The sequence below is a fragment of the Nomascus leucogenys genome, chromosome 20 (genome assembly GCF_006542625.1).
Source record: "Nomascus leucogenys isolate Asia chromosome 20, Asia_NLE_v1, whole genome shotgun sequence".
NCBI classification, from domain to species: Eukaryota; Metazoa; Chordata; class Mammalia; order Primates; family Hylobatidae; genus Nomascus; species Nomascus leucogenys.
The window spans coordinates 75,470,242-75,495,356 of record NC_044400.1 but is presented as its reverse complement, the minus strand read 5'-3'; the positions used below and the strand labels follow the sequence as shown (position 1 = coordinate 75,495,356).

The following is a 25,115-nucleotide window of genomic DNA, read 5'->3' as shown; positions in this document are numbered from 1 at the left end:
CTTAAGCTCTACTTGTAATATTCAGGTAAACTTTCATATCAAATCTTCAAGGTTAGGAGGAAGGCTCTGGAGCCAGGGCTGCGTAGGTTGCACCCCAACTACACCCGTCGGAGCCATATAGCCCTCTGCAAGTCACTTAATTTCCCTGGGCCTGGTTTTTTGTCTATGAAATGCAGGCAATTAGGGAATGTATCTCTAGGGTTGCTATGAGAATTAAGTTAAATTCCTACAGCATGCTTAGAACTGTGTCTGGCACAAGGGTGCTTCTTATCTCACTTTCGTTGATGTTTAATTCTCACTGAGACAATGAGATGGCTTCCCAAGTCACACCTCTTTCTTGATTCTTTTTTAATTTGCTTAGGCAGATACAGAGTACATTAAATAGTAAGTAGAGTTCAAAGCTGCCAGATGCTGTTGTGCTCACAACACAGACTTTTGTTTGGGAGGTTTTTATTAGAATGCTGATAGACCACTTGGAGACTCTGATGGAAGCAATAGGCATTCTTGCCAGAAAAATGTACATACACAAAATTCTATATGCAATTTCACAGAGCTCCTGAGTCCCCCACACAAATCTTGGGTCAAGCAGCCCTATAGTAAAGACAGAAATCATGCCCTCTACCCGTAACGGCATATACATTCATTGAGAGACCTAAAAAATACACAGGAATATTTAACAAAACCTACATTTACATATGAAACCATCTAACCTTGGGCTATTTATTGCCTCTGAACCTTAGTTTCTTCATGTGTAAAATCAGGAAACTCAGAATTGCTATTGTAATTACTAGCAGTATGTATGTAAAGTGCTAACAGAGTACCTGCACACAGTAGGCACTCAATCTCTCAGTCAGTGGTCACTGTCTTACCAAAACTAGTGGCACAGACTTTAGGTCTGGTAAGGCCTTTTAGCACACTTCTGTGTGGTAGTTCCCAGGAGAAAGGCATCTTTGTGGCTAGGAGTCATAGGTTTCCTGGAGATGGAAAGTTTGACTCATTGTCTAAGGGACCCTCAGAATATGAGTGGCCAAGGGGAGAGGATGGGGCACTACAGGCTGAAAAGCAGCACAGGTTCAAGCAGGGAGGAGTGCGTGATTTCAATTGTTTCAACATGTTCCGTGAAGGTCAGCTTGAGCATTGGATGCTGTTAACACAGATGGGGTCAGCACTCAAGAAGTGGCTGCATCAAATACTACCCTTAAGTGTTCTGATAAACCATAAATTATTTGACTATAGATTTTCTACAGGTTTAATCTTTCACTCTTGTGAAGCCTAATACATGTTACTCTTTTAAAAATGTAGTGTCACTTGACACAAGACTTGTTTTATAGCTGTGTTTTAAAAAATACTCTCAATAAAGAAAGTGTTGTGAGGAAGCTGATGAATTGCTCTTTAGGATAATTGAATGTGAAGGCCTGAACATTGTCCTTTTCTGTTACAGCTCACAAGGAGATACATTCCCAGCAAGTGAAGGAGCACAGGACCGCTGTTTTGGATTTCATTGAAGATTACCTAAAAAGTATTTCATTTTCTTTTAAAGGTCAAATGTGGCATTTCACAATAGATGTGATGCAGAATTTAGCTTTGCTAGCTGAAGACTGTAGTATCTCATTATATTTAATGATGCCTTTGCCTGAGAAGCTGTTTTAAGCAGTCTTTCTTCTGGTATTTTCCCCTGCAACAGGAGTATGTAAACTTTACTCAGAACAGAGAGCCATCCGAGTTAAAAGAGTGGTTGATAAGAAAAGATTGTAAGTATTGCTTTCATTGGTGTTTCTTAATTAATAATAGTACTACTAATAATAGCAGTTAAAGTTTGTAGAGCACTTACCCTATGCAAGTTACCGTGTTTGAACTTCTTCACAAAATGCCATAGCTGACGCTACCACGTGCTCATTGTGTGCCAGGCACCATGCCAGCCACTTTATTGGCCCACAACAAACCCCTATGAGGCAGGTACTGTTTCCTCCCTCATTTTACAAATGAGGAAGTTGAGGCTCAGGAGGCTTGGCCACTCACCCTAGATCCCACAGTCCCACAGGTAGCATAGCTGGGGTTTGAGCCCAGGCTGTTGGTCCAAAATCTGTGCTCTTGCCCATTTTGTCTCTTAATAACCCAATGAGGCTGGCACACCTTGAGCCATTTTACCTCAATCTCTTTGACCCCCATACCCCTTCTTGTCGTCCCTGAAAGTGTATTCCTGAGAGAAGAGCGAGGTCACAACAAGCAGGCCACCACGAGGCTGTCCTCAGATCACCTGTGACAGACTTGCTCGATGCCACATGCTCTGAGTGCACACCTCCCTCCAACCCCACTACCTGTCCCATGCAGGCACTATTAGGAGCCCCATCAGCAGGTAAGGACACTGACGCTCCAGCAGGGTAAATGACTCATCCAAGGCCACAGGAAGCAGGAGGGCCAGCCTCCTGTACTTCCCATGGCGCCTGCCTGTCCTCCCCTCTGGGCTCACATGAGCATCTGGAATGCAAGAGCTGTGTCCTCACAGTCATTCCTACTGCAACTCAGCCAGTCTTGGAGGTTCAATACATCAGTGAACAAGTATCCAAACCTGGACCATTTCTAGACTAGCTTTAGAAATGTTTTAGGATGTTCTTTCAGAAGATAACATCACATAACTGTTTGGGGACACATTTTCTTTTTTGTTTTTTTTTTTGAGACAGGGTCTCACCCTATCTCCCAGGATGGAGTGCAGTGGCACGACCTCCTGGGTTCAAACAATCCTCCCACCTTAGCCTTCTGAGTAGCTGGGATTATAGGCATTTGCTACCACGTCTGCCTATTTTTTAATTTAATTTTATTTTATAGGGGTGGGATGTCACTATGTTGCCCAGGCTGCTGTCAAACTCCTGGGCTCAAGCAATCCCCCTGCCTCCCAAAGTACTGGATTACAGGCGTGAGCCACCATGCCTGGCCCACATTTTTTAAATTCTTACTGTGTCAGGGGTCCCCGGCACTACTCTGGTTCTAGGATTCACTAAGAGGTCTCATGGGACTCAACATACAGTCCTGCTTCTGGCTATGATTTGTCACACTGAAAGGATATGAAGCAAAACAGCAAAGGAAAAGGCATGTGGGACAAAAGTCCAGAGGAAACCAGGCATGAGCTTCTAAGAGTCCTCTCCCAGTGGAGTCACACAGCATGTGACCTATGACAACATGTGAAGTGTTGTCTACAGGGAAACTCATTAGTGACTCACTGCCTAAGGATTCTGTTAGGGGTTGGTCACATGGGCACCTCACACCTGGCATGTACCGAAACTCTAGACTCCCAGGAGGAAAGCAGGTGCTCAGCACTGAACTGCATTCAAACTGCATTTTTTGCAAAACAGTTCAGGCACGGCGAGCTGTTTTTATCAATTAGGATGGCATGAACTCTGCCAAAGTCCAACTTCTCAGATGCCAGGCAAGGGTTAACCTTGCAAGCAGGCCTTTCTAAGGATAGCAGCCTCAGGCCTACTACATGAACCCTTTTCTGCACATTGGTGAAACAGATGTGAAATTGTTAATGCCAGCAAATAGAAGAACTTGTGGAAGATAGCAAGCAGATCAGTCAAGTTATCTGTAAGCAACAGCTACTATTATATAATGCACTGAGAGTGTAGCTTGAGAGAAGCCATAGATTAAGTCTTTGCACTTAGAGAGCTTAGAAGCAGGCTGGGTTGCTATTAAACATGAAAAATTAGTCAGCTTAATCAGGATATGTCATAATTAGTGAAATCGGTAGTAAGCTCAGAGGGGGAAATGGTACGATCAAGTGGCATAGTATAGTGCCTAAGAGCCAGACTCTGCAACCAGACAGCCTGTGTTTGAATCCTGGCTCTGCCACTTTAAAACTGTGTGACTTTGAGCAGATCACTTAACTTTTCTGGGCTTTTGTTTCCTTACCTATAAAATGGGAAAACTCATAGTACCCAGCTTGTAGTGCTGTTGTGAGAACAAAATGAAGATACAGATAAAACACTTACAGTGAGTTAATAAATGTTAATTTATGCTATTAATATTATCTACCACTAAGCATTTACCATGTGCCAGGCAGTATATTATTTTATTTCATTAATCCTCAAAAAGCCACCATATCTATAAATATTAGTATTTCATTTTCTAAATTAGGATATTGGGGCTCAGCAAATTTGGGTTAGCTGTCCAGCATCACAGCTGAATCAAGATTTGAATCTCAGGGTAATTGGAGCAGATTTCTCAAGCAATGGGATTTGTGTTGGCTGTCAAAAGAAAAATATCTGGGTGTGTGAATTAGAGAGATAGAAAGCAGTCCAGACTTGGGGAAGAGTTTGAGCTGAAGATCTGGGGCACAGTGAGACCAGTTAGCACCAAGACGTATGGAGAAGGAGGTAGGCCTCTGATGATGTGTGATTTGTCATCAAGATGGTGTGGTGGTCACTGGGTCTCACACTCACCAGGGAGAGGAATGCGGATTTCTCCTTCACTATCCCAAGTGGACTTCACAGGTACCCAAGTAAAGTAAGAAGAGATTTTTGCTGCTACCTTAGTTCTTGCTTCTCAGCAGAGGCCTTGACTAAAATACAAATTAATATCAGTCAGATGGGAATTGTTCTCATTTAGACAGCAAAGTATAGCCTTGTCTCCTGCAACATAGTTAGCTGCCCTGTGCCAATTACTTTGCACAAAAGACCTTGAGGGAAATAATGATGTGACCCTTCACAATGTAGTTCAGCGCCCTCCTTCTTGTCCTTTCCTCATCTTTAGGCAGAAGGCATCTCCCTAAAATGTACATGTGATTTTATCACTCCCTTGCTTCCATGTCTTACAAAGGCTAAACAGCATGGCATGTGCCTGGACCACAGCCACAGTAACTCACCACAGTAGTCTGACAACTCCTGAGCTTGTCTATACCCTGTCCAGCGAAATGAGACCACTGATTAAATGGCAGTGTCATTTATGCTATAAATGTTTCTAGATGCTTACTCCTCATTTTTGTACTTATCTTGTAGCAGACCAGTAACAAACAGTCCATGGTCTGGTTCTGTTCCATGGACCACACTTGGAATAGCGCTGAGTTAGAAAGTCACCTAGTATGTAGTATGTGCCCAGTAAATATCTGTTGAGTGAGTGACTGAGTAGTGGTGAAGGTGGCTTCATTGAAGTAGTGTGAAGCATCTCCTGCTTTGGGGGTCCACAGTGCCTGTGCCTGAGTGGATACGTTTGTCTGAAAGCTAGTTTTAAAATTATAGTACTATGATACTATATATCAAAAATATCTTCTTTCTACCCAGAGCCTTTGCTGGAGGCATAAAAGAAGGACAGGCGTACCTCGGAGATATCACAGGTGTGGTTCCAGACAGCAACAAAGTGAATATCACAATAAAGCAAGTTACAAAAACATTTGGTTTCCCAGTGCATATAAAAGCTATGTTTATACTATAAAGTGTGCAATAACATTATGTCTAAAAAATCATGTGCATACCTTAATCAGAACATACTGTACTGCTGGAAATGCTGATGTTTGTCTGGGCCTTAGGTGAAGAGGGCCTCGTCTCAGTGTTGATGGCTACTGACGGATTTAGGGTGGGGGTTGCTGAAGGTTGGGGTGGTTGTAGCAGTTTTTAAAATAAGACAACAATGAAGTTTGCTGCATCAACTGAGTCTGCCTTTCACAAAAGATTTCTCTATTGTGTGCATTAGAGATGTTCATAGCATTTTATCCATAGCAGAACTTCTTTCAAAATTTGAGTCAGTCCTCTCAAACCCTGTTGCTGCTTTGTCAACCAAGTTTATGCAATATTCTGAGCCCTTCCTTGTTATTTCAACAATGTTCACAGTCTCTTCACCAAGAGCAGATTCCATCTCAAGAAACCACTTTCTTGGTTCATCCGTAATAAGCAGCTTCTCATCCATTCAAGTGTGACCGTGAGATTGCAGCAGCTCAGCCCCATCTTCAGTCTCCACTTCCAATCTTAGTTCTCTGGCTATTTCCACCACATCTGCAGTGACTTCCTCCACTGAAGTCTTGAACCCCTCAAAGTTATTCATGAGGGTTGGAATCCACTTCTTCCAAACTCTTGTTAAAGTTGATGTTTTGACCTCCTCCCATGAATCACGAATGTTCTTAATGGCGTCTAAGATGGTGAAACCTTTTCAGAAGGTTTTCAATTTACTTTACCCAGATCTGCCAGAGGAATCACTATCTATAGCAGCTATGGCCCTATGAAATGTGAGGTTTTTTGGTTTGTTTTGAGTTGGGGTCTCACTTTGCCACCCAGGCTGGAGTGCAGTGGCAGTCATGGCTTACTGCAGCCTTGAACTCCTGGGCTCAAGCAGTCCTCCCACCTTAGCCTCTCGACTAGCTGGGACTACAGGCATGTGCCACCATGCCCAAGATTTTTGGAATGGTAAATGAGCATCAGCTTCAGCTTAAAATCATCTGCTGCATTAGCCCTTAACAAGAAAGTCACCCTATCCATTGAAGCGTTGAAGCCAGCCATTGACTTCTCTGTAGCTATGGAAGTCCTAAATGGCATCTACCGCCAATAGAAGGCTGTTTTATGTAAATTGAAAATCTGTTGTTTAGTATAGCCACTGTTATAAAGGATATTATTGAGATAACTGGTCAAAATAGAGTGGGGTGGGGGCCGTGCACAGTGGCTCACACCTATAATCCCAGCACTTTGGGAGGCCGAGGTGGGAGGATTGCTTGAGGCCAGGAGTTTAAGACCAACCCGGGCAACATAGTGAGATCCCATCTCTACAAAAAATTTAAAAATTAGCTGGGTGTGGTGACATACGCCTCTAGTCCCAGCTTCTCAGGAGGCAGAGGTGGGAGGATCGCTTAAGCCCAAGAGTTCAAGGCTGCAGTGAGCTATGATGACAACACTGTTACACTCTAGTCTGGGCAACAGAGTGAGACCTTATCTCAAAAAAAAAAAAAAAAAAAAAAAAAAGAATGGGGTCCAAGGGAGAAATGGAAGTAATGTAATAATATTTTTCATAAGGTACTTTTTTTTGGTCTACTACTTTTTTAGTGTTTGCAACAACTCTAGTAGTAGATATTGTTGGAAGGATATTGGAAGCCAGGTTTCTCACTCAGAAAAATGAAAGAGATAAAGCCAGAATGAACCCTGTGGTGTTGGGTTGGAATGAAAGATACTGAAAGCCGTTTTACAGTTAAGAAAACCAAGGCCTAGAGGTTAGGTGGTAAACCAGGGGAGCACCTACTGTGTGCCAGACTTCATGCCAGGCACTTTCTCATGGGTGATCTCATTTAATCGTTGAAAGAACTCTTTGAGAATGATAGTATTTTCTCCACTTTGCAGATGAAGAAAACTTAGACAAAGAGGATAAAATTGGCTGGGCGCGGTGGCTTATGTCTGTAATCCCAGCACTTTGGGAGGCCGAGGCAGGTGGATCACTTGAGATCAGGAGTTTGAGACCAGCCTGGTCAACATGGCGAAACCCCATCTCCACTAAAAATACAAAAATTAGCTGGGTATAGTGGTGCACGCCTGTAATTCCAGCTACTCGGGAAGCTGAGGCACAAGAATCGTTTGAGCCTGGAAGGTAGAGGTTGTGGTGAGTCGAGATCGTGCCACTGCACTCCAGCCTGGGTGATGGAGCGAGACTCTGTCAAAAAAAAAAGCATAAAATAAAACCCATCCAAGGCCACACTAAGAATAAGTGGCATTCTAGAATTTAAGCCCTTTGTTGTCTCCAAATCCCATTGTAAATGTGTCTTTTTCAAGGCAGTCAGTAAACCAGTGGTTTAAGGACTCTCATCTCCAGACTGTCATGGGATTTATGGAATTGCTGGAGTAACCTGACAGCCAAGACAGCCTGGGAGGGCATCAGATCAGTCTACTGTGCAGTGTGGCCAAGGAGAAAGCCCCTCACCACTCGAGTAGCCTTTGGCCACCACCCCACGCCACTGCCCTGCTACTCTGTCAAGGCTCCTTCAGTCCTTCCCCCTTCACAGTGACAGCCGGAAGATCAGCAGCTAGTTGGGCCAGCACTGAAGACCCTGCTAAGTCCCTTGTACAGATTGTACCAGTGTACTCTTTTCTCTGAATTATTTGCATTATTTATGGGTTGTTTCAGCAGTTTTCTTCTGTTCCTCCATTGGTCTGCATCTTGTCAGAGGAAAAAAATGTATATTGCTTTAAGACTTCACAAAAAAAAACTGTCTTATTAAACCATTCTGCCTTTTGTTATTTCACAGTAGTAATAGCAGCAGCAGCAGCAGCAATAGTGTAATCGTTGTAGTAATAGCTAATTTTTTGAGCTCTTACTATGTGATACAGACTGTGCTGAGTAAGCACTTACATGTAAAGCAGTAACTCTAACAAGAAAGATAGTCAGAGCCCCATTTTATAGGTGGGAAAACAGGCTAAGAAATTTTGTTACTTGTCATTTAGTAACTGGAAAAAAATATCTGAAAATTCTGGCAGATGAGTATCTTGTCAAGCTAGTTTGAAAATTTGCTAATGTGTCAGGTTGCTCAATTCCTACACCCCAAAACTAATATTTGAGGTAAAATATTAAGTCATAGATGCTAAATTTAATAATCATATGTATATACCTAGTGTCAAACATGGAGCAAATCCTCAGTTTATCTTTAAATAGGTTTCTCTTTTATGTTTTTAACTGGCTTCTTTTCCTTTGCTTAACACATTTTTTTTTTGAGACCTACCCTTGCTGTGTTCTTCTTCATTGCTGAATGGTATTGCATTGCATGAAAGTACCTCCACTGGCTTATCCATCCTGTTGGTGGACATTTAGGTGTTCCCATTTTTCTTGGCTAGGATGGATACGGCTGCTGTAAACATTCTTTTATAGGCCTTTGTGTGGATCTATCTTTTCATTTCTTTTGGGTAAACAACCTAAAATGGGTTGTCATAGTAGAGATGTTTCTTAGACTTAGTAAGAAACTGTCTTAAGTTTTCCAAAGTGATAGCACCATTTGACACACTGTCCAGCAATGTAGGAAAGTTACAGTTCCTCCACATGGCAGGATTTGGCGTTGGCCATTTTTTCTAGCCATTCTACTGGATGTGGAGTGGTATTTCATTGTGGGTTTAGTTTGCATTTCCTCACTGACTAATATCGTTAATCACCTTTTCATGTGTTGATTGACTATTCATTTTCTTCCTATGAAGTATCTGTTCAAGTCTTTTACTCATTTCTGTATTGGAGGATTGTTTGGCTGTTGATTTGTATAGGAGTTCTTTGTATATTCTGCATATACATCCTTAGATACATGCTGCAAATATTTTTTGCTATTCTGTGGTTTATTTTCTTAATGGTGTCTCTTGGTGAGCAGAAATGTTTAATTTTGAGGAAGTTGAATTTTATTAATTTTTACTTTGTCTACCCCAAGGTCACTAAGATATTCTTTTATGTTTTCTTCTAGAAGCTTTGTGATTCTGGGTGGTATGTTTAGGTCTATCATCTGTCTCAGACCAACTTTTTGATAGGATGAAATGGGATTGAGGTTTATTTTATTCTATGTAAATAACTGGGGTTGAGGCTTATTTTATTGCATATAAATATCTATTTATTATATCAGTGTTTGTTTAAAGCACTTTCTTTTTCTCAATGAATTGACCTGGCATCATCATCTAAAGTCAGTTGACCCAAACATGTGTATTATGTCTGTTTCTGGACTCTATTCAGTATCACTTTTCTGATTGTCCTTATTCTACTGCCACACTGTCTTGATTACTGTGGTTTTATCATAAGTCTTGGAATCAGCTAGTTGTAAATCTTTCAAGTTTCTAGTTTTTCAGTATTGGTTTTGCTATTTTAGATTTTTTCTATATTTCCATATCAATTTTAGAATCAGCTTTTCAATTTCTTCAGAAAATCTGCTGGAATGTTTATAGGGATTATGTCGAATTTATAGATCAATTTGGGGAGAATGGACATCTTAACATCTATCCACAAACATAGTATATCTTTGCATTTATTTCTGTCTTCCACTTTATTTTTAAATTTCTTTTTCTCAGCAGTATTTTCTTATTTTCAGTGTAGACATCTTGCTCATCTTTTGTTAGATTTATTCCTGGATTTTTTTTTTAATTCTGTTGTAAATGATACCATTTTTTTAATGTTATTTTCCAGTTTCTCATTGCTAATATATAGAAATACAATTAATTTTTGTATATTGACCTGTCTACAACTTTGATTAATGCACATGTAGTTCTAGTAGCTTTTTTGGTAAATTCTTTTCTTTTTTTTTTTGTTTTTTGTTTTTGTTGTTGTTGAGACGTAGTTTCGTTCTTGTTGCCCAGGCTGGAGTGCAGTGGCTCGATCTTGGCTCACTGCAACCTCCGCCTCCCGGGTTCAAGCAATTCTCCTGCCTCAGCCTCCTGAGTAGCTGGGATTATAGGTGCCCACCACCATGCCTGGCTAATTTTTGTATTTTAGTAGAGACGAGGTTTCACCTCGTTGGCCAGGCTGTTCTTGAACTCCTGACCTCACCTCAGGTGATCCACCTGCCTCGGCCTCCCAAAGTGCTGGGATTACAGGCGTGAGCCACTGCACTCGACCTTTTTTTTGTAAATTCTACCAATTTTCTACATACATAATCATACCATATGTGAATAACAGTAGTTTTGCTTTTTAATCTTTATGCCTTTTATTTCTTGTTCCTTTCTTGTTTTATTGCACTGGCTAGGGCCTGAACCTCTGGTACCGTGTTGAATAGAAGTGATTAGGATGGACATCTTTTCCTTGCTCTTGATTAAGGGACAAGGATTTAATACTTCACCGTTAAGTATGAAGTGTTGGGATTATAGGCATGAGCCACTGCACCTAGCGCACCCATGTTTGTTTTTTTGTTTTCACATTTGTGGTTCTTTTTTTTATGTGTATATCACAGAAGTAGGTATTATGTAGCTGTTCTTTATCAGGTTAAGGAAATTTCCTTTCTTATTGAGGGATTTGCTAGAAGAACTCATGGAACTCAGAAACACTATTGTACTCATAGTTACAGTATATTATAGTGAAAGAATACAGATTAAAATCACCAAAGCTAAAAGGCACATAGGGCAAACTCCAGGAGAGACCAGGTACAAGCTTCTAGCTGTCCTCTCCCAGTAGAATAGTGTAGACAGCACTTAATTCTCCCAATATGTGACTCCCAATACCTGTGTCACCATGTATTGTTGATCGGGGAAGCTCACCTGAGCCTTGGTGTTCAGGGTTTTCATTGGGGGTCAGTGATGTAGATGTGAAGTGCTAGCATAGCAGGCCATAGTTAACTCAGTCTCCAGCCCCTCCAGAGGTCAAACTGATTGTCATGCCAGACCCCTGTTAACTTCAGTAGGGATGGCACTTGGTTCAAAGAGGCTGAAGAAGAGACCCTGAGCCAACAAACAAAGCAGAGTTTATTTGGGGGAACTTATTTATAGAGCAGTCCAGTGGCAGTGGGCTGGACAGGAGAACCACTACTACTTGTAAAAAAGAATGTAGTTTATATAGCACCTTCACTTAGCCACCCTCCCACCAAGCAACCTCCACATGACAGCCCTCATTACTTAAATTGCCATCAAGTGTGTCTGCCATGCACTGATACAGTGGCCCAAGGCCCCCAGTCATAAATCACTCTGTTAGCATAAACTATCTGGAATGCCCCCAGGTATACAAAGATACTCTCATCAGACAAGATATTCTAGGAGCTTAGAGGTTATCTCCCAGGAGCCAAGCAACGGCCAGTTTTTTCCTTGGACTGTGCAGAATTTGAACACCACAAACCTGCTGAGTCATCCCTTTACTGCATACCTTATTCTCCCAGTTTGCTGAAAGTTTTTATCATCAGAGGATCTTGACTTTTTCAAATGCTTTTTCTACATCTAATGCAATGATCATGTAGGCTTTTTTCTTTTTTTGTTAAGGAAGTGTATTACATTGATCGATTTTCAAATGTTAAACCAACTTTGTATTCCTGGGTTAAACCCCATTTGGTCATGATACATTATTGTCTTTATATAGTGCTAAAATCAGTTTGCTTGTATTAAGGATGCTTTTATGTTCATGAAGATATGTGTCTAATTTTCTTTTCTTGTAATATCTTCATAGATTTCTGAATCTGGGTAATACTGGCCTCATAAAATGATTTTGTAATTGTTTTCTCTTCTTCTGTTGTTCACATCTACTGGGTCCTTACCTTGTTCCTCATCCTAGGGAAAACACTTAGGCTTTCATCATAAAGTATGATGCTAACTGTAGATTTTGTACGTGTTTATCAGATTAAGAAGATCCCTTCTATACATGCTTTTCCCCATCTTGTTTGATTGCTCTAGAGCAGTGTATAAAGGTATGCATTCTATTTTACAGCTCCATAGTACTGCAGAGCATCTTCCACCAGTTCCATGTTGATGGACATGTGGATTTTTTCCTAGGCCTTTGCCATATTAAAATTGAATTACAAAATTGCTATAATCAATAACTTTTTCATATTATTGTTATATCTTTGGGGTAGAGTCCCATAAGTGGGATTGCTGGATTGGAGATTAAATACATGTTAATTTGCAGGATATTACCAAGGTCCCCTCCATAGGAGTCACACCGTTTGGCACTCTCACCATCAATATACGGAAGTGCCTGCTTCACAGCCTGACCCACCCAGTATGTCTTCACATTTGGGTGTTTTCACCAGTCCCAGTAGGCAAGAAATAATGACGCAGTGTAGTTGTTAATATGCATCATCTTCTTATGAGGAAGATTGAGCATTTTTCATATGTTTAAAAGCCATTTGCATTTGTGTGAACTTTCTTGCCTAGTTTACTGTAGGGCTGTTGGTCTTTTTCTCTTTTTACTTCACCTATGGTGGGGCTGTTTTTTTTTTTTTTTTTTAAATAAACTTGTTATTTTAAGAGCAGTTTTAGGTTCATAGCAAAACTGAGCAGAAAGTACCAAGAGTTCCCATATACCCCTTTCACTGTCCCCCCACCCGCCAATACACTAATAGCCTTCGCCACCAATAGCCTTTGCCACCATCAACATCCCCCACCACTCATGGTGCTTTGTTTTGTTTGTTTTGAGACGGACTCTCGCTCTTTCGCCCAGGCTGGAGTGCAGTGGGTGATCTCGGCTCACTGCAAACCTCCACCTCCCAGGTGTAAGCAATTCTCCCACCTCAGCCTCCTGAGTAGCTGGGACTACAGGTGCTTGCCACCACGCCCGGCTAATTTTTGTATTTTTAGTAGAGACAGGCTTTCACCATGTTGGCCAGGCTGGGCTTAGACCTCAAGTGATCTGCCTTCCTCGGCCTTCCAAAGTGCTGGGATTACAGGGGTGAGCCACTGCACCTGGTTCACCCATGTTTTTTTTTCCATATGTGTGGTTCATTTTTTTGTGTGTATATCTCTGATGCATTTGGAATTTACCTTGGTGTACAGTGTAGGGAGAGGGAAAATATTTATTCTTTCATATAACTACCGATTATCCCAGTGCAACTTATTAAACCATATCATATATTAAATACATATATGCCATTGAGTCTGGTTTTGAATTTTATATCCTATTCATTGGTCTGTCAATCTTTTCATGCCCTAATACCACACTTGGTTTTTTAGGGTTTTCTTGGCTATTATTCCCTCCCCCTCCTAATCTCCATGATATTTTCACTATAAACCTTTTCAAACATATGGCAGAATTGAATTTTACAGTGAACACCCATATACCTGTACCCTAGATTCGAGCATTTACATTTTACCATACTTGCTTCTTTTACCTGCCTATCATTCTATATGCATTTAGTCTCTTTTTAAAATAGATTTCAGAGTAAACTGCAATCAGTGCTCTTCCCCTTAAATACTTTAGTATGCATATCATTAACTAGAGTTCAATATTTGTTTACAGTTTTTCTGACCATTCTTGCTTATTTCCAGATGAATTTCATAGTTGATTTGCCCAGCTTCAGGATGGGACCTCATGATTTTTTTTTAATTGGGATCACATTACATTTATAAATTAACTTAGGGAAAACTAACATCTTTATATTTCTTTTTCTATCCAAGAATGATGTGTCCTTTCTTTCATTTGTGTCTTTCAGGAATCTTTTTTGGTTTTTTACATATGGGCTTTGGGCTTAAGTTTATTCTAAAGTTTTTGTTGATATTGTTAGTTTTTTATCTTGTGTTTTGTTTTGGCTATTGTAAGTAGAATCTTCTCTTTCATATCTTCCAACTGTAAATGAGGTACATTATGATGAACATTTAAGTCGTTTTGTTATTGTTGTTATAAGCAGTCCTGTGGTGAATATCCTTATAACTTTATCTTTGTGCATATTTGTGATACTTAGAATAGCAGATTATATTTTCCAAAGAAAGCTGCCCCCAAACATATCCCATACCACATGCTCTTCTTAAAAAGTGATGTTACTGCTCCATTGAGAAAGCAAATTGGGGTCTGTGTTTCTTCCCCTTGAACTCCAGTGGACCATCGTGAATGTGTTGGGTAGTAGAATGTGGCCAGAATTATGATTTCTGACTTCTAAGGCTAGGTCACGAAAGGTATTGAAGCTTCCACCAAAGTCTTTAAGACTGCCAGCCCTGCAGGCAGCCAGCTGCCATGTACCAGTAACACACTCAGGCAGCTCCATGAAGAAGAAGTGAGGCTCCCAGCAAGCACCAACTTGCTAGCCATGTGTGTGGCCTCCTTGGAAGTGAACCCTCTAGCCCTGGTCAGCCCTTCAGATGACTGCAGCCCTAGTTGCCTTCTAACTGCACCCTCCTGAGACACGCAGAGCCAGAACCACCCAGCCAAGGTGTTCCCAAATTCCTGACCCCAAAAACAGTGATCAGTAATAAATCTCACTGTTTCAAGGCACTAAGTTTTATGACTCAGCTGTAGTAACCAGAACAATTAAAAAGATTGATAACACAGTTACTTTTGAAAAATTTTTATGTTAAATTTTGTAGAGGACCATTTCCTAAATAGTCTTTTTTAGAAAACTACTCTCAAACTCTATGAAGAGAGTCTCTGCAATCAGGTTATTTACAAATAGCATCCTTTTTGGAAATTCAAAATGCATTTGAGCATATTAAAGGCTCTGAAAACTTATATAGTGAAACACCTATCTAGCTTTGACTTCAACTTTCTCAGACTGATTCGATCACAGAAGTCCTTTCCCACAGCCCAGGATGGGTAGAATATACCCCACATGGAGGAGCTGTTATGAGCATGGGCCTCAGAGCTAGGTTCCCTGAGGTCATGTCCCAGCCCAGCCATTTGCTGACTGTGACCTGGGCAAGTTTCCTAACTTCTCTACACCTCAGTTTCCTCCTTTGTTAAAAGGTTGTTAATACTAGTACCTACCTGATGGGGATATTCAAAATTAAATAAATTTATCCATATAAATTGCTTAGAAAAAATGTCCACTATATGAGCCATTAACAAATGTTAGTTGGCATTAGTAATATCACCCTAATATGCATTTACATTGTTCCTTTAATTACAGTCTCTCTGCCTAACAATATGGAATTTATCCTAGATAGCACTCTGCCTGTAATTTTATAGTGTTTATGTAGATTCTAGTAAAGCTATTACAAAGCCTGTTGTTGCATAACCAAAATGTTTTCTTATTAACCAGTTACTTGTATTTATAATGCACTCATTCATTCAACATATATTTATGCAACAGAATACCAGGCACTAATCCAGAATCTGGGATCTAGGAGCAAGGCTGATAACCAACAGATAAATAAACAGGGGGATTATAGACTGCGATAACTGCTATGGAGAAAACAGATGCAGAGGAGTGGGAGGCAGCCTTTCCTTGACAGAAGAGTCAGAGGTGGCCTCTCTGAGTAGGTGAAATTGAGCTGAGCCCTATAGGTGGGAAGGAAGACGATGCCCTGGGAAAGAGCCCGTGGAGAAGAAGCAGGGGAATGTCAAGTGCAGAGGACTCAGTCCTGAAACAAGTCTGTGCCTTCAAGTGGGTATTTAAGGACTTGTGCTTTCAGAGCTAACTTATATTAAGATGTGACTTAGAACATGTACGTGTGTGGGTATAGGTATATATATGTGTGTATGAGTATATATGTTGGGGGGTATGTGTGTGTGTGGGGTGTGTGTGTGTATATATGGGTAGGGGGTATATATGCATGTGTTTGTATGTGTGTATGTATGTGGGAGTATATGAGTGTGTGTGTATGTATATATGTGTATGTAGATATATGTGTGTGTGGAAGGGTATATGTGGGGGGTATATATGCATATGTGTACATATATGGTGTGTGTGTGTATGTAGGGGGTATTTATGTGAGTGGGGGGTATATATATAGTATATGTATGTGGGTGTGTATATATGGTATGTGTATATGTGTGGGTATATGTGTGTGTGTTTATGTGGGTGAGTATATGAATATATGTATATATGTGGTGTGTGTGTATATGTGGGGGATATACATGCATATATGTATATATGTGGGGTATGTGTGTATGTAGGGGGTATATATGTGTGGGGGGTATATATATGTTGTATATATATTGGGTGTATACATGTGTGGGTATGTGTGTGGGGGTATATGTGTGGTGGTATATATGTGTGTGGGTATATATGTGGGAGGGTATGTATATATGTATGCGTGGTTATATATATGATATATATGTGTGTGTGGTGTGTGTATATGTGTGGGTATACACGGGGGTATATGTGTGGGGGTATATATACATATGAATATATGTATAATATGTATTATATATTATAATTAATAACATACTCAGCAATCTTTTTGCATTAGTGTCAACTGCTGGATAAGCATCAATCCAGCTTCCTGGGTTTGTTGAGTGTGGTATGTCAATCTATGGAGTGTATTCAGCACATATCGACTGCAGCCTCCCCCTGCATGCTGGTCACTGTGCCGTGGCTGCAAATGCAGAGGGCGTGCACAATCTCTACCCTGCAGGCAACAATGCCAGTGTTAAGTGCCCCAGTGGAGGTGTGTCCAGATGGCTACTGGGCCCAGAGGCAGTCACTGCTCCCCAGTACAGGGACACACAGCAAAAGTGCAGGGTCACATGTGACTCCTTCTGTTGTGAAAAAGGAATCCTGTTATGGAAATAAAATACCTGACTGCTAATTATTTATTTTTAGATCTAAGCTGGAACCAGAACCAAATACAAAGACAAGAGAATCCACATCTTCTGAGAAAGTTTCACGGAGTCCTTCAAAAGACTCTGAAGAAAACCCTGCCACTGAAGAACGTCCAGGTACGAATTGAGATGAAAATCTCGCCTTGCATTTCTTCCTTGTGGCATGTTGGCAGGAGTACAGCACAGGAACGAAGTAGCACAGTCTCAGACATGTTTTGGTGTTCGTATTTGCATAAAGCAAAGGAAGCAGGAGGCGGCAGCCTTTGTGTCTGTCACAGTTGATCTCATCAGTGCCACGGAGGCAGGGGGTGCATTCACCCAGTCACCCGGGAGCTGGTGGGGTCCGGGAGAAAGGGCCTGCTGGAGGGGTGAGGCCGGGAGCTGTCTGCCTCAGGAGCCCTGTGTGCCGGCCTCAGGAGAGGCAGCATTGCCCCCCTGGCAGCCATGCCCTGCATGTCAGCTCTGAGCTGCCAGGCCTGCGTCCGGGTAGAGTGTACAACCTCAGCGGCCTTTCACAGCCAGTCAAACCAACAGGACAAAATGCAAATCTGAACTGATGTCCTGCCTGTCACCACAGATACTAGAGGTCCCATGGCTTAGAATAGTTCCTGATGCACAGGAGATACAGAAGAAATACAGGGTCTCCATGAAGTCCGAAAATGTGGGGGGACATACACAGTGTGGTCATGGATGTCTGCGATCTGTGTGTCTGGCTGGTACCCCCGCGTAGGGATGCCTGCATAGTTTACTGTATCTCAAAGGCAGAGTGGAGCAGGGTTCTTTGTGTGAATCACAGGGTGATGGCATGCTGGAGCCAGGAGAGACCTGGGAGTCCCCTTTAGCATCCTTCTCCATAGTCTCATGGCAGTTCTTATTAACTCTTGTCTTCCAGATGCTAGGCACGGTCCTGGACATATCACAGAAATTACAGGTTGAGTATCTCTTATCTGAAATGCTTGGGACCAGAAGTGTTTTGGATTTAGGGTTTTTTCAAATTTTTGCATATTTGCATTGTACTTACCAGTTGAGCTTCTCTAATGTGAAAACTAAAATCTGGAAAGCTCCAATGAGTATTTCCTTTGGTTGTCACATTGGAGCTCAATAAGTTTCAGGGATGTGATTCCTGCCCTCAGGGAGCTCACAGTTGATGGGAAAGATAAGACTCTAGCCCCTGGGAGAAAATAAGTAAAGTAAGTAGTACCTCAAGAGAGAGCAGAGGGCCAGGGAGACTTCAAGAGGAGGTGGCACTAAGAAGTGAGTCTGGGCCAGGTGCAGTGGTTCACACCTGTAATCCCAGCACTTTGGGAGGCCAAGGCGGGTTGGATCACCTGAGTTTGGGAGTTCAAGACCAGCTTAACATGGAGAAACCCCAACTCTACGAAAAATACGAAATTAGCCGGGCATGGTGGCACATGCCTGTAATCCCAGCTACTGGGGAGCCTAAGGCAGGAGAATCACTTGAACCTGGGAGGTGGAAGTTGCGGTGAGCCAAGATCGTGCCATTGCACTCCAGCCTGGGCAACAAGAGTGAAATTCCGTCTCAAAAAAAAAAAAAAAGAAGTGAGTCTGGACGTGAAAAAATAAAAAATGAAAGCTTAGAAAGTTCTAGACAGAGGCAGCAGCATGAGCAAATGCTCAGAGGCCAGAAAGCCTGGAGATTGGGTGGAATATAGTCAGTAAAGAAGACCCCTTGGGATCAGTGAAGCCCATCAGTGGGAGGAGAGGTGGGAGTAAGCTTGGAAGGGTGGGTGGGGCCTTGAATGCCAGACTAGGGAGTCTGGACTTGCCTCTGTGGCACCAGGGTGCATGGATAGCCTGGGCAGAGGACTGGCATGGTGGGTGCTGTGCTTCAGGCTGATCCTTAGGGCAGCCTGTCAAGAAGGCTTCTGATGGCCACAAATGAGCATGTTGTAGAGTGTGAGTTCTGCTAAGAGAACTTTCCCATTCTAGCTCAGAGTTAATTTATGCTTGGTTCAGATATGAACAAGGTTTCTGTTTCTAATTTTGATGTTTTTTTCCTTAAAAAAGAAATCAACAACAGTAAAAGCTTGAAATGGATACCATAATGAGGACAAGTAGGAGACAGCTCATAAGGTGGGGGTGGGGGTGGATGAAAGTACAAATGTTCCTACCCAGAGAATGTCATCTCAGGAAAATACCAGATCATTTCTAAAGATACTTTTAGCCAACCTTTGACAAACACATGTTTTTCTATAATGGCACTTCTGGTAAAAACAGCCATTTTTCTCAAAGCCTGCATGCACTAAGTTGTGGATGACATGGAGATTTTTTTTGTAAAGATATATTTCTAATAAATAACCATAACTTTCAGGCATGGCCTGCCTAGTCAGCTTTCTCTACATTGTTGCTATCATTATGTTCTCTTCCCCTATTCAAAGATCTGGACTTGTTGCCATCTCATGGGGCTGAGATTGACCACAGGAAATATACTGAGATTGAGGAAAAAAGGAAAAAGAAGCAATATTTGCCTTTGAGTACTTGGAAGCTCACTGATAAGCCCTGAGACACAGACACAAAGTGACTTCATTACAGTCTCCCCCGAGGATCCATACCTGCCATCCCTCTTCCCTCTGCTCCCAACCCCACCCCGTTGATGAACTGCACAGACCTCTTACTGTCATCCTGGGCGGCAGCAGTCCTTTCTAGGGGCCTGTGGTATTGACATGCTTCAATGGAGGATGCATCACCTTTCCTTGACCATAATGAAAAAGTTCTCCAGATTAAAACGTTCCTACGCTCCCATTCAGCAGTTCCATGCCCAGGTATCTGTCCTAGAGAGTCACTCCAGCATGTGCACAAAGCACAGACCGGGACACAGTACCATTACACCAGTGAACAGTCTGAAACCACTGAGGTCTGTCAGCGTAGTTATGGCTAAAGACTAGTGTATCCTCACGATGGAATATCATGCAGCAATTTAAAAGAACAAGGTAGATCTACTTGGACCATCTCCAAGATGTATCAATAAATCATACAAAGCAAGTTTTAGAACAGCATGTTACTATTGATATCTGTGTGAAAAGCAAGCAGCCATACACACAAAACTGTATTACTTGAATTTCATGGGTAGGCAGGGACTCATATATCTTTGTATGTGAATATGTTTAGATAAAAACTATGAAGCTACATCAAAGCAGTAACTTCTGGGAGAGGAATAGGATTGGAGAACGGTATATCACTTCCGTGTGTATATATATGTATGTATATATGTATATATGCACATGTATTTTTTACAATAAAAATATCTATCTCTTACAGTCTTTAAAAGTAGACAGGGATGTATGTGTCTTGAAGTAAAACATACTTTAAGACTCATTCTGAAGAATTCTGAAGACATTCTGAATAATGTCCATTTAGTTTGCAGCCATTGCTGACATCAGTGCGATACTGAAACTGTGCATAGGTACCCCTCCCCATCACACACACACATGCACGTGCCTGCACAAAGACAATTTAAAGTCTAAATGTTGTGAAAGAATCATGTCTGCAGTGCCTGAATATTAGCCCAAAGATCATGAAATACATAGACAAAGCTGTAAGATTCTGTTCCATCTCATGTTTGTGTTATGACTACATCCTAAGCCAGCCTATTCTAAAACAAATATTTGGTCTTCTATTTTCAATTTTTTTTTTAACAGAAAAGATTTTGGCTGAAACACAACCTGAATTGGGAACGTGGGGAGATGGCAAAGGCGAAGATGAGTTATCCCCAGAAGAAATACAAATGGTAATGCTATTCTCTGCCTAATTATTTATTTTTAACTGGTTTTCATAAGACTGTTTCATTGAGGAGAAACTCATCCTCAATGCCCTTGCCCTTATTTTTATACTGAGTTTTAAAATGTGTATTTTATATACACTTTCCCATTTGATTTCCTAATTCTTACGGTGCTTTTCATATGCTTTAAATTTGCAGTAGCATAATTAAAGAAGACATTTTGCCTTGGAAGATTTTTTACTAATAATAGATGTCTTTTCAACAACAGTAAAATAGTCTTCTAGACTAAATGGGTCTTTAGTAAATGCCACTATGATGCTTTTTAATTGTTTGAATTGCTAATGCTATGGTAATGTGAAAAAAGTAAGATAATGACTGAAAAGTGAAAAGAGTAACACCTTAACTACTGATAGCACCTCCTTTTAGTTACCTGCCCTCTGGTTTCCAGCTGCTATAGCTTATCATCTATGGGTGGGTTTCAAAAGGAAGCTGATAGGTCTGCCAAGCCCCTGCCAGCTCAGGTCCAGCAGTGTCTGTGTGCAGCTCATCTGGACACTGGTGTGACAGAAGCCAAATGGAATATGCTATCTGTGTGTGGGAACAGATGTCACCTAGAGCTGCTAGGATGTGTCAATGTCCTCTGCCTAAGACGTGGGGAATGTGACTACCATACAGCATGCCTCCAGTGACTCTGCCTGGCAAGTGATAGCATTTTAAGTGTGCAGCAGTTTGCAGTAGACAAAACTTTTTGATTCTCATTTTATCCATGATACTCTTAATAATTGCACAAAGAGGTGGTGGAACATTAGCATCTCATTTTAACATTGGCAAAAGGCAGCAAAGCGTCTTGCCCAGAGTCCCCTAGTTAATCAGGGAAGAGCTGGATTTCCAGCCCTCAAGAAGATAAGAAGTGGAGCGTGAAGACAGCTCTGTTGAGGAAGAATGGGATCCAGTCTTTCCCCAGCCTTGAGCCTCTCAGACTGAGGTGTTTGTGTTGCTGCTTATGCCACCTGAAATTTCAAGCTCTCTCTATCCACTCCTGGCATGTGTTACAGGTCTCAGGTGTTTTTTCCTCAGAGAGATCCGGCAACCCCACCTACAGCAGCTCCCAGATACTGTGTCCCATGACCGTACTTGATTTCCCTCATAGAGCACAAGCTCTGTGAGAGCAGAATCTTGTCTTGTTTTCCTCACCACATTCCTAGAGCCCAGAACAGTGTGTGGGAATTCTTTGTTGAATGCATGAGTGACTTTGATGAGTATAACATAAAAGCTATAGGTTGTTTTCAATGGTAAAACGGGATCATCAGTAATAACCATTAGAATGTTCTAGTGTTCAGTTATTACTAGTATTATGGATACTTATGAATGTCTTCTCTATCCCAAGCCTTTTACATATGTTGTCCTGTTGAATATTCATGACAATCCAGTCAAGTAGGAATTATCACTATTACACAGTTGAAGAAAATGACGCACAAAAACTAAAGCCCTACCCAACGTCACAGAACCAGTAGAGCAGCAGAGCCAACCTTTGGCTCCAACCCCGTGCTTTTTTTCCAGTTAGTTCTGGTGGTCTAGGCGAGTATTGATGCACAGGAGCAGCGTGGCACACTGACATAGGCCAGCCAGGCAGAGAAGTCAGAACAGCCACGCCGGCCCACCGAAGTGTCATTGTAAGCATAGCTGTGCAGGCTGGGGACCTCCAGGGATGGCCAGGTCCACATGTCTGCTCTCGTGAGCATTGGCCGCCAAGGGCAGAGGACTGGGTCAGCATCCTCTTGCTCTTTGGACTTCCTGTTCCTTCTCCATGCCTGAAATAAAAGACGGAAACCAAATCTCTTTCCTAAAAATGGCATGGACAAGTGAAGACGAAAAAGCCAAAAGGTAGCACAGCCTAGTGGGAACAGTGTATTGTCTGACTGTAGTCCATACGCAGCCTCATCATTGCAGCCCTGGGCCCTCTCACTGCTGTGGACCTCTGTTCCCTCATCTGTGAGATGGGCAAATAATGGCCACCCCACAGGTGGGGCTAAAGTTTGAGTGAGCTGGCCCATGAGGTGCGTGCAACAAAGAGCCAGACACATGGGGTGCTTGAAAAATTCTGTTTCCCCTTCCTTTACCCTTCAGAGTGGCAGGTTGTACTAAGAAGCAGAAGAGCCTCTCCCTGCACAGGATGGAAGAGATTGGGCATAGCTGCCCATGTGCCATGAGCAGGGAAGGACTGTGGCGTGCATGCCATCATGGCAGGATCAGGGCATGCAGGATGGCAGCTGGAGCTCAGACCATTTTCATATGCCTTTCATATACAATTCAGTTTTACACAGATTTATCCACCCAGATGAGTGATTTCCCCTTTAAAATCATTGCCTTGGAAGCTTGAAACTGATTCCAGTGATGGTACCATTAGCCCTGACTTTCCTGAGATTGCTTTGAGGGTTCTCCTTCAGAGCCTATGATATTTTCTTTGGAATACTAAGCAGAGCTGTCTTTGTCCTTTACAGACAAAAATAATTCTGAACTAAGGAAATGACTCAAACACCTTAAAGTGCCCTGCAAGTTCCTTGCCTTCCTTTCCAGCTTCTTCCGTGTTCCAGAATTCACCTTACGACTTAAATTAAGTGCTCTCCAAATCCAGCAAATGTGGGACCTAGACCCTCGAGGTGCCCATTGTATAGAGGGTGGTTAGAGGAGGACAGCCGCAGGGATTCCAAGCAGTCATTGCTGTCAGTCACGTTGAGAGATGAGGAGGGCCTTGAGCCAGGAGTGGCAGTGAAGGTAGTGTTGAGAGCTGTGGCGCAGGAAATGGCCTGCACTGAAGTGTGAGATGAGGAAGGAACCTTGAGCTTTCTGACATGGGTCATAAGGAGGAGGGAGGGTGCACAGAAGGTGGGCAGGCTGGGGCTGAGCAGGAGAGGATGAATTTCATGTAGACAGGTGTGAGTTTGAGGCACCCATGGGACATTTATGAGAGGTGTCTATGGGCTCCAGGGCTCGGGCTAGAGAAACCATGTGGGAGACATCTTACAGCCGATGTTTGAAGCAGTGGGCTTGGGTGAGGCTCTCTAGAAACATGATGAACAGCGAGAAAGGAGAAGGGGTCGACACCACCCTGGGGTACTCTCCACTGGAGGGAGGCTGGGGCGGAGAAGCCGACAAAGGAACGTAAAGAGGGATTGGATCATATTCCCGTCCTACAGCCAAATAATGGCAGAAGTTTCTTAAAAATCTCTTAGGTTTTCACCGGTTTATATGAAATCCTTTTATTAGTGGAAATGAGTCATTTCCCCAAATATTATACCATTGCCCCATTTCTTTGCTAAAGAAAAAATGTGTACAGCTCTGTCTCTTCATTAAGAAAGAATACGTTTGTATTTAAGAAGAGTTTACCTTCTGTGTTGGAATTTTTTTTTCTTTCTTTTTAATGCACTCCACCACTCTTCATAAAGGAAATAGCTAGAATAACAGTAGTGCGGGTTGTTTGTCTGAGGATTTTTGCCTTTCTCTGGCAGGCAGTGGTGAGCTAAGTATGTTAACCTTTACAGCTGCAAGACTCAGCAGCCTGTAGGTGTGAGAGTTGGACCAGAGGAAGGCTGGCAGTGAGGATATCGGTAATCACCTGATGCTCCCTTCCCGTGGAGGGATGATGAGAGAACATGGGCTTTGGAACGAGACAGAGTTGGCTATGAATTTATACCACTTACTATCTTTGTAAGCTGAGGCAAGAAATCACAGCCATCAGTGATCTCTTCAGAATCAATACCCCACAGAATTGTCTCAAGCGCCGGATGCAGTAGCACCTGTAAGAGCACCCAGCAGAGGGCAGGGCAGAGCAAATGGTGACTCCCTCCCAGAAAGATACTGCCATGTCTGTGCATTGTGGCATGCCCTGCACGTGTTTTAGCAACTGATAGGTCAGAGTACGGCTCCTCTTCCTACATTGAGGTTGATGCAGCATGCTTCTGTTTCATTCCACTGTCCCGAGTCATTGTCTAAAGACACCAGCGGCCACTCCCAGTAACACTGGTAACTCTAGCATGGTAGTATCAATGACTAAAGCAATCAGAATCAGCAGGACTTCCTAATTTTTATTGTGTTACTGCAAGAGGATCGGGCAGAAGGCTGTAATGTTCAGTACTTTTATGACAGGCCATTTAATGTCCAGTTAACTTCTTTCTTAATTGGGAATAATAGCTAAGTACCATATATTATAGTCTGACTAACTCAAATCTTATTTAAAAGGCTTAACTTTGAAAATAAAGAGAAAGAAATACAACAGTTAGTTTTA

General features: G+C 42.0%; 1 protein-coding gene across 2 annotated transcripts in view; it reads left to right on the top strand.

The window, feature by feature from the left end:
• Window positions 1-25,115, top strand: part of STX18 (syntaxin 18) — a 120,669-nt gene that overhangs the window by 84,151 nt on the left and 11,403 nt on the right. Inside the window, exons 4-8 of one of the 2 annotated variants that reach the window (XM_030801431.1) lie at window positions 1,442-1,519; window positions 1,685-1,751; window positions 5,274-5,326; window positions 17,093-17,208; window positions 20,751-20,839. In XM_030801431.1, the coding sequence (XP_030657291.1) occupies window positions 1,442-1,519; window positions 1,685-1,751; window positions 5,274-5,326; window positions 17,093-17,208; window positions 20,751-20,839 (403 nt within the window). The remainder of the gene's footprint in view (window positions 1-1,441; window positions 1,520-1,684; window positions 1,752-5,273; window positions 5,327-17,092; window positions 17,209-20,750; window positions 20,840-25,115) is intronic. The other variant, XM_030801430.1, reaches the window with a different exon arrangement.